This window comes from Macrobrachium rosenbergii, chromosome 46 (genome assembly GCF_040412425.1).
Source record: "Macrobrachium rosenbergii isolate ZJJX-2024 chromosome 46, ASM4041242v1, whole genome shotgun sequence".
Lineage (NCBI taxonomy): Eukaryota > Metazoa > Arthropoda > Malacostraca > Decapoda > Palaemonidae > Macrobrachium > Macrobrachium rosenbergii.
Genome location: NC_089786.1, coordinates 4,410,001 through 4,423,641, shown reverse-complemented (window position 1 = coordinate 4,423,641; position 13,641 = coordinate 4,410,001). Strand labels below are relative to the sequence as shown.

The 13,641-nt window shown below is 34.6% G+C and overlaps 1 protein-coding gene across 2 annotated transcripts in view; it reads right to left on the bottom strand.

Moving 5' to 3' along the window:
- Positions 1 to 13,641, bottom strand: part of LOC136830182 (arrestin domain-containing protein 3-like) — a 51,414-nt gene that overhangs the window by 5,028 nt on the left and 32,745 nt on the right. For both annotated transcript variants that reach the window (XM_067089448.1, XM_067089447.1), the window contains 2 exons: positions 4,412 to 4,574; positions 105 to 334 (listed from right to left, as the gene is read on the bottom strand). In XM_067089448.1, coding sequence (XP_066945549.1) covers positions 105 to 334; positions 4,412 to 4,574 — 393 coding nt within the window. The remainder of the gene's footprint in view (positions 1 to 104; positions 335 to 4,411; positions 4,575 to 13,641) is intronic.

The following is a 13,641-nucleotide window of genomic DNA, read 5'->3' as shown; positions in this document are numbered from 1 at the left end:
GTAATCCCATTTTAATTTTCCAGCAACACGAAAGCATTTGATTAGTTGACTGCAATTCAAAGATGTCTAAATGACAGCAAATTCTTGTGGAAAACAATACTCACTTTGGTATTTGTGGCCATATATGTAGAATTCACAGTCGAAATACGTTTCTTGTGCCCTGAAGTGCTGAATCGGACCCCCGAAAGTGGCCTCTCTCCACTCGTGTTCACTCGAGTTCGGTCTGTGAATGATGTGGCCGTTGGTACTGCTCGTTTGAGACAGGAGGTCGCCATTCCCGAGGTCAGAGTCGGGGATGAAACCGGGGTTGTCTACGCCGTGAAGACCGCCATTTCTGCAGGCGTTTTGAAAATCTTAATTGCGTTGATATCAAGAGACCGATGATTTTTGTAAATGAGAGAAAAAACAGGTACTTGATGCTAAATAAGATTTGAAATGTATGTGACATCGTTAATGTACCTTAGCAAAAGACACCAATGACCTCCTTGCACAGGTCCCTGTATGGGGTAGTGCCATCACTGCAGCTCTCATGGTGCACTGTAGGCATTGTCTAAGTTTCTTTGCAGCGTCCGTTCGGCCCCCAGCTGTAACCCCTTTCATTCCTTTTACTGTATCTCCATTCAAGTTCTTTCTTCCATCTCACTTTCCACCCTCTCCTAATAATTGTTTCATAGTGCACCAGTGAGATTTTCATAGTTACACCATTAAAACCTTTTCACTGGCAATTTCCCTTCCAGCGCTGAATGACCTTATACGTCCCAGCGCGTGGCCTTTGGCCTAAATTTTATATTCCATTTTTACAAACACACCAATAAAAGGCTATCTACAATTCTGTAATGATGTCATCCAGGCAATATTGGATGCAAGGTGCTATCTCAATGCATTATAATTCACGTCAACACTAAATGGCACAACTGTTGATGACTACACTTTGCGTAGTTTTATTCTCAAAGCCTAGGCCTAGGCTACTACCATGATGCTATTTGAATAAGAAGGCGGTGTTTATAAGGATAGCCTACTGAGATTCAAAACATTAATTAATTCTGTGAATAAATCTGGCATTCCAACATCTGTATGGAGGAACGTAAGAATGAATGAAATGCTCAAACCTACACGAATACATCGAAAATATGGAAAGAGAGAGGGGTGGGGTTATGTGCGCAACATGACAACTCGCGGTTTACTTGTCAAAAAATCGGATTGTGCTCTGAGCCAGCAAGCAATCACTTTTTACTTAGGCAAATGTAAGTCACATTTGATTTTGGTTTAATAGCCTGTAACATATCTTTTATGACGTTTTCAGTTTAAAAGCTTTGGAAGATGATTCAATCATTCTTGAATTTCTTTTGAAATTCCTGCATTTATGTTATAGTAATTCCTCATCACATTCCTTCGAGAATTTAATTTGCAGCCTTCCATGCCTAGAATCTCGTTTAATACTTATTCATTGCAGAAAGTGTACCAACCGCTGTCAATTCGTGACATATTGATTCCAACACTTATGAAGTGGTTCGTGAGCGCTTCTAGATAAAATCTTTCAAGGCTATGCATTAGTCGGTCTTGGGGCGTTACTAAAAGCTTTTTAGACTAAGTTCTAGTGGCGTTTGTGTGCGCGTGTGTCTGTTGCCTGTGTATGTCTGTAAAACAAGGGGGTGGAGATGACGAGTTCATGCAACACAGTAATATCAATAATTATAATATTTTAAAATTTATATTACGTTTACCGATGGTTCATTGTGGCTAATCTGATTAAATATTAAGGTTTTTGCTGTTACCACAAACGTCTAATTGGGCATGGCATCATATTTTAAGAGCGCAGAGTTCAAATGGAAGGGCAAACCTAAGTTACCTAACACCCAGACCCGAGTAGGACAAAAAAGTGCGCAGTTCAGCAAGAAATAACGTTACCATCATTTTTAGTTTTCTGTAAAAGAAAACTATTGCGCCGGCTCTGTCTGTCCGTCCGCACTTTTTTCTGTCCGCCCTCAGATCTTAAAAACTACTGAGGCTAGAGGGCTGCAAATTGGTATGTTGATCATCCACCCGCCAATCATCAAACATGCCAAATTGCAGCCCTCTAGCCTCAGTAGTTTTTATTTTATTTAAGGTTAAAGTTAGCCATAATCGTGCTTCTGGCAACGATTAAGATATGCCACCACCGGGCCGTGGTTAAAGTTTCATGGGTCGCTGCTAATACAGCATTATACTGAGACTTCGGCGCATTTATTACTAATTTACATTTAAATATACAATGTTCTGATAAAATGGAAAAGATTTAAACACTAAGCTACCAAAGTTATACTGAAATGAGTCCAGAAATCTTTTAACAGACTATCTTTGATTCGGTTCTTAAGAATAATAATGTTGTTTGAGGATTTGTGACATGATTCTTCAATAAAAAGGTGTCCAAAAATTACTTATATTTATATGTTGTTTAGTGCTGGTGATTAATAAAAAATTATGAAATTTTTTTTCCAGGAATGTCAGTTGCTTGAGTATCTATGGCAAAAATTTTTGGTGAACTCCAACATTTCAGTAACACTGTGAATTCAGGATGAACTAGCTATTGAATGACATTCTTTCATCAATAGCGTCCATTCACTTTCACATCAACCAACCATACTATCTTAACGAAAACAATATCGAAGTGAGAGGATGATAATAACTTGATAAATAATGTGGGAGGGAGGGAAAGACCCAAGGCTGGCTGTCCACTCGACTTCTCGGAAAAGTAACAAGTAACTGAATATTAAAATAACGCAGTTGACCGGTCAACAGCAGCAAGCCGAAATATGCCCGGCTTTGGAGACACTTTGTGTGCCTTGCCCTTGAAGTGATGAAGTTACAATATATATATATATATATATATATATATATATATATATATATATATATATATATATATATATATATATATATATATATATATATATATATATTATATTACTAGAAGGTCCTCATTCAAACTGGATGGTATCTAATGGGGTATTTATTCAGAAAAAGTTACCAGCTTTCTGTACTGTACGGATACTGGATAATGTGGACTGTTTATCCAAGAGAGCTTGTAACTTTTTCTGAATAAATACTCCATTAGATACCATCCAGTTTGAAAGAGGTCCTTTTAGTAATTCTACTAAGGCATAGAACAACTGTGTATGTGATAAAGTTATATATATATATATATATATATATATATATATATATATATATATATATATATATATATATATATATATATATATATATATATATATATATATATATATAATGCAAGTGTGTGGGAGAAGCTTACATCACCCATTTATAAATAGGCACTACGAGGCTGTACATGATCTGAAATGACTGACAACCATTCAACAGAGACTTTAACTTTACTGATTAGTCATAACCCACGCACCTGTGCATACTTCGATCTACGAATAAAAAATAGAACTGATATAGCACATTACACATCAGTTAGATACAAGGAGTAAAGCCCCACGGAATCAAAGGGGTAAATTCTGCTTACGTATCCGTCTCAAGCTATTTGCTCGATCAGCGGAACTACTGAAACATTCCTGGGGTTATCGAAACGTATACAAAGGTGGGTCGAACATACCGAAGCCTACATCAAAAGAATAGCACCTTTCAACATACTCCTTTTTTCTCGTAAGACATTCAAATTATTACTATAAATGTAAGAAATGAATGACAGATGCTATATTTATAGAACGCATTAGCAAAAAAACTTTGTGTAAGAAATCAAACGTCAGAAGATTATTTCGGAACATTAATTTAAAAATTTGGTTTCAACGCACAGACAACAAAATCATGGCAAGATATTTGATTAAGAACTGTTGCTGAAAGCATTACAAAAATAAAAGTACACTTTAAAAACTGAAAACTAGAATTTGGACTAATGTAAAACAAAAATGACGTCGACATACACAAGAGGACCTGAAGAAATTTTGTTCCCAGCGAAAGAAAAAAAAAATATTGGATAAATAGAAGTAATTCAAGGCATGAAAATAAGAATGACAGTTCTAAGAATAAAATTTCTAAATAAATAAATATACATGATTTCGGCACACGAGAAGCACCCAGAACTTCGCCTAGAAAAAATACATTAAGGAATTAAAAAAAAATGGACCTCTCCTAGTTAGTGACCCACAAGGATTTTCGGGGGTATTTACCTAGAACTAATATTTCTTGGGGGTCATTATCTTTATGATATTTACAGTCTTTTGTTTATGCTTTTACGGTCATCCCCAATGGTGGGATACATACCGGGTTAAAAAAAAATCCCCAACGGGCTTGTACTAAACACGCCGCAGAGGCGGAGACATACTGGGTTAAAACCCTTGGGGGTCACTGTCTAGGAAAAAAAAAATTAATAAATAAATAAAAACTTTTCCTCAAATGGGCTACACACATATAAGAATAGTTGCGGACTGGCGACGCTATCCGGGAGAAGGAATCCCTCTTGGACCTCCTATTCAAACTGGCCTCTCTCTTCCTGAGCAGATCCATCTTGGCTGAGTTGGGCAGGTCGGTGAAGTGGATGCAGCATTCGCCTCTGAATCTCATCTTCACACCTGCAAAGATGAAACGCAGGTGTTAACGATAGTTCACTTGACTATTAATTTATCTTAACCGTTATGGAAGTCTCATCTTCACACCTGCAGAGGTGAATAGCAGGTATTAACGATACTTCACTTGACTATTCATTTATCTTAACCGTTATGGAAATCTCATCTTCACACCTGCAGAGGTGAATAGCAGGTATTAACAATACTTCATTTGACTATTTATTTATCTTATCAGTTATGGAAATCTCATCTTCACACCTGCAAAGGTGAAACGCAGGTGTTAACAACAGTTCACTTTACTATTTATTTATCTTAACAGTTATGGAAATCTCATCTTCACACCTGCAGAGGTGAGAAGCAGGTGTTAACAATACTTCACTTGACTATTTATTTATCTTAACAGTTATGGAAGTCGCATCTTCACACCTGCAAAGGTGAAACGCAAGTGAGAAGCATGCGTTAACAACAGTTTACTTGATTTATTCATTTTAAGAGTGATGGAAATGATAGAATTCATAACACACATACGAATATTTTTCAACAATAGTTCACTTGACAGTTTATTTATCTTAAGATTGATGGAAATGGTACAGCAGGAGAAAGAAATCCACAGTTATGTATTAGAAAGTAAGTCTCTACAGAAATCTTTCGGGAATCTGTTCGATTCTCCTTTATATCTGGCGCGGTGATGTAAAAGCAATAACCAAGTGGTAGAATTCATAACACATGTATTGAATATATTTCGACAATAGTTCATCTTGCGATTTATTCATTTTAACAGTGATTGAAATTGTAGAATTCTTTACACACAAACTGAATGTTTTATATTATACTGTACTATAACTTTATATTATTTTATATCACTTAAAAGGGTTCATCTTCTGAATAGTAATAATTATAAATACATTTTTCACTATACTTTTTTCTCTTTTTTTGGAAGGTGTGGTGCTTGAAAGGTAAAGCCTTCTAGTTTCCAAGTAATTCAACAGGGTGGGGTTGCTGGTCCTACGACCTTTTTTTTTAGTATATGGCCAAGGTTTAATGCCCGGGAGGGGGGGGGGAAGTGTTGTACCCACGCGAAATGTGATATAAATGACCAAAAAAATATTGCCTCAAGAACGTAAATTATTATTATTATTATTATTATTATTATTATTATTATTATTATTATTATTATTATTATTATAGGGCGCATAATCATAAAGCAAGCCAAACATACCAATTCGTCACAATCTTTAGCAAAAATAAATAAAACAGAAAGACTTTAACTATAACGCTGGTACTTCAGACTTCATACAGACTTCTTTTGTATCCGCAGACCAGAGTGAAATCAATTAGCGCAACGCCAAAGAAAGTAAACATTTATAGAATGCTTTAAAACCATTGCACCAGGATACAAAAAAAAAAAAATAAAAATAAAGCTAAGCGAGACTTACAATGCGCCTTGTAAAGCCACGCATTCCTATATAAATTGGGATCAATGATATACAAGGATTATAAACGTGGTCTGCACTGCGGTGTGGACCTTGGGCAGAGGGTAAAAGGAGAGAGATTGTATCTCACTTTGGTAAAACAACCAAGGGAAGGGCGGAGATAATACGGGACAAAGAGGAAAAAGAATGTAATTGCGAGACAGAGCATGATAAAAAAAAGAAAAATGAACTCGGTGAGAATCTAAAAAATAAAAAGGAAATAGAATTCAATGAAGAGACTGCCCTCTTTAGGGACACTGCAGCATAACAATGGAAAATGAACTTAATAAGGCAAGAATACAGGATAATAAGGAAATATGCAAGATAAAAGACAATCGAACTCAATACATAAGTAAAATATGGTAAATGAACTTAAGGAGACATTACAGGATAAACAAGGGAAAATGTACATTTCTTAAGGAGACATTACAGGATAAACAAGGGAAAATGGACTTGACAAAGCAAGAATACAGGATAAAATAGGAGGGTGAAGTCAAGTCGCAGGATGAAGGAAATTCTACGTCAGTGCAGCTGAAATTCTTTTAAGAAAAGGGGAATGGAATGCGCCGTTGCTAAGGTTCTGTTACTAATGTAAGGAAATCTAGACATTCTATTCACAAAGGTACTAATTTAAAACCTGATATAAAGCAATTCTGGTATTTTATAATTTACTTACAGTTTACCTACTGTATTTACTTATTAATTTATTTTTTTCTTTTCTAATAACTTATATCTTCTTTCTGTATTTCATATTACGTTCTGTTACGTCTCTCAAATGAACACCGTATTCTTTGGAAGCTTGAATTTCACGTCAATGACCCCTTTGGTGTGCTTGTTCCATGTGAATAGGTTTCGTCTACTGAAATAATAATTATATCTTTCAATATAATATATAAACAAAGTAAGATAACAATACTTTCTTACTACAGTGTAAAACATTTTCTGTCTGGCTTTTGCACGAAATTAATATTGAAAGAGAGCTCATCCCATTTAAGCATAAAAAGGACCACCTTTCAAATCTAAGATCCTAACTACACCGACGTGACACAAGGTTCTTGAAGATATCACCTGTGTCCCACCCCAAAATGACGTCAATTTAGGACGACGAACTTCATGAGCAGACCATCTCCAGTGCCCTGTGACTCTACGTGAGGAATTAATGATGGCGCGTCGATGCTATTAACATTACTGTAACCTTTAACGACATCATGCACACCTCTGAGGCGTCCGGAAACTCAGCGTTGCTGCTGGTTAATTAGAGCAGTTGGTTCCAGAAAACACCACGTACTCTAAGCGTTCTGACACGTAACTAATATTCTGTCAGAATACTGGTGGGAATGTCGATTTTTTTTTTCTTTTTTGCTTGACTCATAAACCAGCATGGGGACGTTATTTGTTGGGGCATAAATAAACACTTCTTTCCGGCGTCCTAATGAAGCAATTTGTCCAGAAATTGGTCTAAAGCTGCAATTACCTTTTACCTTCAAGTCTACACGCGAGCACATACATAGCAATAAAAAATAAGGTGCAGAATGCGACGAGGCAAACAAAGATATACCTGTAACACGGCGACATCAAACGATGCTACCTGCTGTCGCCGTATGAAGAGCTATGGTGGTGGTGGTGAACCCCTCGGGAAAGGATATGACTTGAAAATGGGGGAGGAGCCTCAATCGATGGGATCATATCGGCACCTTTTTATCTTGATTTCGTACCAGATTCACAAGTTAAAGAAACTGTATCTATTGAGGGTCTCTTTTTTTTCAAATCATCTCATTTTAAGAAAAAGGGGCCATTACAAGTGTATACATACACACATAATTTATATATGTATATGTACATATAGTGCTGTATATATACACATATATACATACTGTATATATATAAATATAATTATATGTGCATATATAAAATATATATATATATATATATATATATATATATATATATATATATATATATATATATATATATATATAATTGTACACATAAGTATTATATAATTATGTATGTATATATATATATATATATATATATATATATATATATATATATATATATATAGATATTAATAAGTAGTTATTCTATAAGGGAACAGGACAGACAAAAAACAAAAAAAGCCTCTACTACGTTCATAATTTACCTGATGAAAATATATTCTAGTTACTTACTGTATCTATGAATATTTGCTATACTTAAAACTCACTACAACAGCATATTTTCAATGCATTTGTTTGCATAACAAAATCAAATTCTTTTCCATCAATCTACAACTCAAAGGACTCGCGGAATAATCTGTTGTCAAGACCAAACATTTAGTTCCACAGGAATTATGAAGCAAAACGCGAAATTGGAAGGGATGAAAATGACCATGATACTAAATTATCACTCTTACAGGCAGCAATTAACGATCGACCCGCGCAATTACCACGCAAGTTTGTTAACCCACAGCGCCAGCAATAAGGCCCCAGGAAGTTACTGAGTTATTAGGAGCTTGTGGATATATATATATATATATATATATATATATATATATATATATATATATATATATATATATATATATATATATATATATATAATGATATATATATATATATATATATATATATATATATATATATATATGTGTGTGTATGTATATGTGTATATATATATATATATAAAGTCCAGAAGCAAGGCACACAATCTAGATTTTAGAGAGAGAGAGAGAGAGAGAGAGAGAGAGAGAGAGAGAGAGAGAGAGAGAGAGAGAGAGAGAGGACCAAATCCACCTATTTAAGAGTTTCAGGGGGGGAATTGTGACCAAGGATTTTTAGTATTATATACATATTTGGAATGCATCTTTTGAGGCATACAATTTGGAAGGGGTTGTAAATAGGGCTCAAGAACCAAATTAAAAATAATGACATTCTGACATGCGCTTGGATAGATTTATGAGTTTCAGGGGGGAATTGTGAAAAAAATTACATATTTGGAATGCATCTTTTGAGGCATACAATTTGGAAGGGGGGTTGGGGAGAATGACATTCTGACATTCTGACGTGCGCCAAAAAAAATTGCGAAGCACTGGCACTAAACACATTCTTTAGTATTTCTTTATCTGAATCATAAATGGCCATTCTAATAACATAACCTTGATAAAACTGCCTATTCACGTCACTGAACATAAGAAACTTAAGGGTACTATAAACCTGCAGTGTTTTAACGAGCTACGCTCTGACGTCACATACCCTTGAAATAAGGTCAACATATCGCTAACGTATTCAAAAGGCAGGAATTTTCATATATCTTTTCGTAATATCACGAATGAAAAAATTTCCAGAGCGGAAAAATTCTTTTTATTGATTTAAAATTTTTTCTTCCAAATTTGAAAGGTGTTATCATAAAACATGCATGTATGAACATAGTTCTCAAAATATCAAAGCCTCTATTTATTTCCAATATGTATTATGATAACGGTGAAGCCTGGTAAATACAAAATATGATTCATTTTTAAATACTATAATAAAAATCTGTGTTGTAATAAAGATACCCTGACTGGCATAGGTTAGTCAATAGGTTTCACTGATACTGCAAACTCATTGTTACTGCTGGTGTTAGATTAAGCCAGCCTTCTACCAGCAAAGATGACTCCTATTACCTTCTGTTACTTCTGACAAATGAACACCATATTCTTTGGAACCTTGAATTTCACGTAAATGGCCCATATGGTGGGCTTGTTCAATAAGAATAAGTTTCAAATTCTGAATAATAATAATAAATAATAATAATAATAATAATAATAATAATAATAATAATAATAATAATAATAATAATAATAATAATAATAATAATAATAATAATAATAATAATGGTGAAGAAATCACAGTGGTGTAGATGTGTATATATATATATATATATATATATATATATATATATATATATATATATATATATATATATATATATATATATATATATATATATATATATATATATATATATGAAAAAGAAACTTTCGAGAACCTGCTCGATTTAAAGTTGAATCAGCAGGTTCTCAAAAGCTCTCTTTATATATTATTTCTAAAATATATATTTAAATCTACACCACTGTGGATTTTTCACCATTTGAGGGACCCATGCTATCATGAGATTTTTATGAATAATAATAATAATAATAATAATAATAATAATAATAATAATAATAATAATAATAATAATAATAATAATAATAATAATTCTTAGCAGCTACTGCCTTTTATTGAAACACACTTTACTAGATAATAATAATAATAATAATAATAATAATAATAATAATAATAAAAATAATAATAATAATCATCATCATCATCTTAAAAATAATAATAATAATGACAACTCACAAGCCAACCCATACAAATGTTTACACACACACACACACACACACACACGCGCGCGCGCAATAAGCGTGACACACAAAGACAAACAAAGGAAGCAGTTTATCTTGGGACTCGTACAAAATGCACGGAACACATTCCACCGGACACACGCACTTTTTTTTATATATATATATGTCCATTCAGGTTGCCATGCGATGGCAATGGGGCTATATTTAGGTCATGCGGCTCTTCGGCCAATATGGCAACAGTACAATGATTTGCGCCCAGTCCTCTTTCGCTTTTTGTTTATTTATTTATTTATTTTTTTATTTATTTTTTTTTGCTCTTTGCCTCGCCATCATGTTTATCGAACTTTCTTTGCTGTTACGTGTGTGTGTGTGTGTGTGTGTGTGTGTGTGTGTGTTTGTTTTTGTCAGAAATGGATGTTGGTTTTTGTGCCAGGTACTTTATATAAGTAATTTCCTAAAGTTCTCTTTTTTTGTCACATTCATTTGCTTATCTTTTATATATCCATTTACTTATTTCAATATTTATATATTCATTAGTTATGAATTCTTTCATTTCATATATCTGTTCATTTGCTTTCATAAGAAAAAGTTCAAGATTCTAATTTTTTCTAAAAAACAGAAAATTTTCAAAGTAATTTGAGTTTATCCTTACATACAAACCTGAAGGTCTTTCCATAGGATTCAGCTATCGCCCACAAGCTAAATCCTATGGAAAGACCGAAGATTTGTATTTGTGTAGGAACAAATAGATTTTGATTTAAAAATCTCGACTAATGGATTTTTAAATCAGAATCATATAAGTATTTTATATAGCAACCCGATACACTGAACGCCATTTACCTGGAAATCATAACCATAAAAGTATTTTTAGATCTTTCCTAGATAGTGACCCCCAGCAAAGTTCGGGGTGGGGGGTCGTTATCTAGGCCTGTAAATTTCTGGGAGGGTCATGTATTCTCATCGTATTCCTGATATCTACAGTCTTTTGTTTATGTTTTTACAGTCATCCCCAACGGGCTTGTACTAAACACGCCGCAAAGGTAGACAGCCTGTATACCAGGTTAAAACCCTTTGGGGGTCACCGTCTAGGAAAGATCCGTATTTTCACATCAGCAACCGAGACACACTTAACATCCTACACCAATTAAAGTTCATAAATAGCGCCAGATTCCCGGAACGAGCCACGACAAAATGTCGATTTCCCGAGAGACCGCGAGCGATTTCAAACCGCCGGGAGGCATCACGCGAACATTCTATTCACGCTTCGGGGACTGTGTTATGGAGACCCCTGAACTCCATCGATCCTTGCACACAGTACTCGCGTAGTACACCAGCCAGCAGCAGGTGACATACGTTATGGAAAGGTCAAGGGACTCCTTCCTTCGTTCTTCGCGCCGCGTCCAAACTACGGCGGCGAAACACGTCAAACTTATCGGCAAAATATGTGGAAAACATGTCGAAACACGTCGCTGACTTATCGCAGGTTGAAACATGACAATCGCTGAAACATACAGGCTGGAAACATGTCAACGACAATCATTAAGTCGCTGACTTGTCACATACAGGTTGGAAACATGTCAACGACAATCTCTCGCTGACTTGTCTCTCAGGAAACATGGGGGAAATATATCGCTGACTTGTCACATACAGCTGAAAATGTACGACAATCGTTATGACTGACTTGTCACAAAAAGAAACAGAACGACAATCATTAAGTTGCTGACTTGTCAAAAAAACATGTCGACGACAACCATTAAGTCGTTTCGTCATACAGGCTGGAAACATGTAAAATCAGTCGTTGGCTTGTATGTAATGTGTTTTGATGTGTGTGATGTGTGTGATAAGTTACCCACATATTAAGTATTCTCTCTCTCTCTCTCTCTCTCTCTCTGGTTCTCTCAGGTTGGAAATATATAAAGTGAATAACTATACGTTTACGACTACACACGAGACTAAAAAAAAAAAAAATACAGTCAGAATAGTTTCAAGATACTAAAATCAGGGGCTTAGTGATGAAATTTTGATTCAAAATACAAATAAGTATCTGGTTACCTAAAAGTGAAATATTACACACACACATACATATATATATTATAAATATATTTATATATATATATATCATAATCATACACACACATACATATTATATATAATGGTGTCTGGTAGTTGGAAGACTGCGGTCGTCACAACCAGAGTTAACAAAAAAAAAAAGCGGAGGGCTAGCATCCTCATCCCGTAAGACTTGCCAAAAAACCGGAAGGGTAAGAATTCCCGGGGCCACCAAGATTACGGGGGGGGGAAAAAAGGTGTATTGTGAATCTGTATACAGTTGCCTGACACACCTGTATATTAAGAGTTTTATTTCAGTAATAAAATGACCCTCGTCTTCGCCTCAGGGTATAAATGAAATCAATGACTTATAACAAATGGGGACTATTTATTACAGTAGTAATAAATAAAGCTAATTATTAATATATACATCCCCATTAACGCCAGAAATGATGGTCACAACCTTTAATGCTCAATGGATGACATGAATAGCAATAAAGTATATCCTACAGGAAGGGTAATTGATCGTACGTCTGAGCAATGAAAGAAAATTAATATATCTTGTACTTTATTTTCAGAGAACATTTGCATGAACATCTTTTTCTTTTAAACATGCTGCGATAAATCAAAACTACTCCGCTTTCAAATGGCAGTGAAACAATTAACCTGTTAACATAACTGAGTTTGTATAGACCAGTCAAAAGAAATATGTTGCAAATGAAAGTTCCCGACAGAAATGATTCAACGCAATTTTCTTCACGTTTCAGTGAACAATAGCTGACAAAAAGCGATCAGTTTTATATATTATTATTATTATTATTATTATTATTATTATTATTATTATTATTATTATTATTATTATTATTAGTCAGTAGATGAAACCCATTCACATGGAACAAGCACACCACAGGGGCCACTGACTTGAAATTCAAGCTTCCAAAGAATGTTGGTTTCAACCTCCCACCGCAGGCACCACACTGCAGCAGTAACTGATCATGATACAGAGCCAACGATTTTTCATCGCCCTGGGGGAAACGCGAACCCGCGACATCTGAGTGGCATACCGCAACACTAACCACTATACCAGCGGAACGGGGATGGTAGTTTACCATAGTTTAGAATGGTGCTAAAAATAATTATGTATATACTAATAATTAATAATGGAGTACTTTTGGAAATTTTT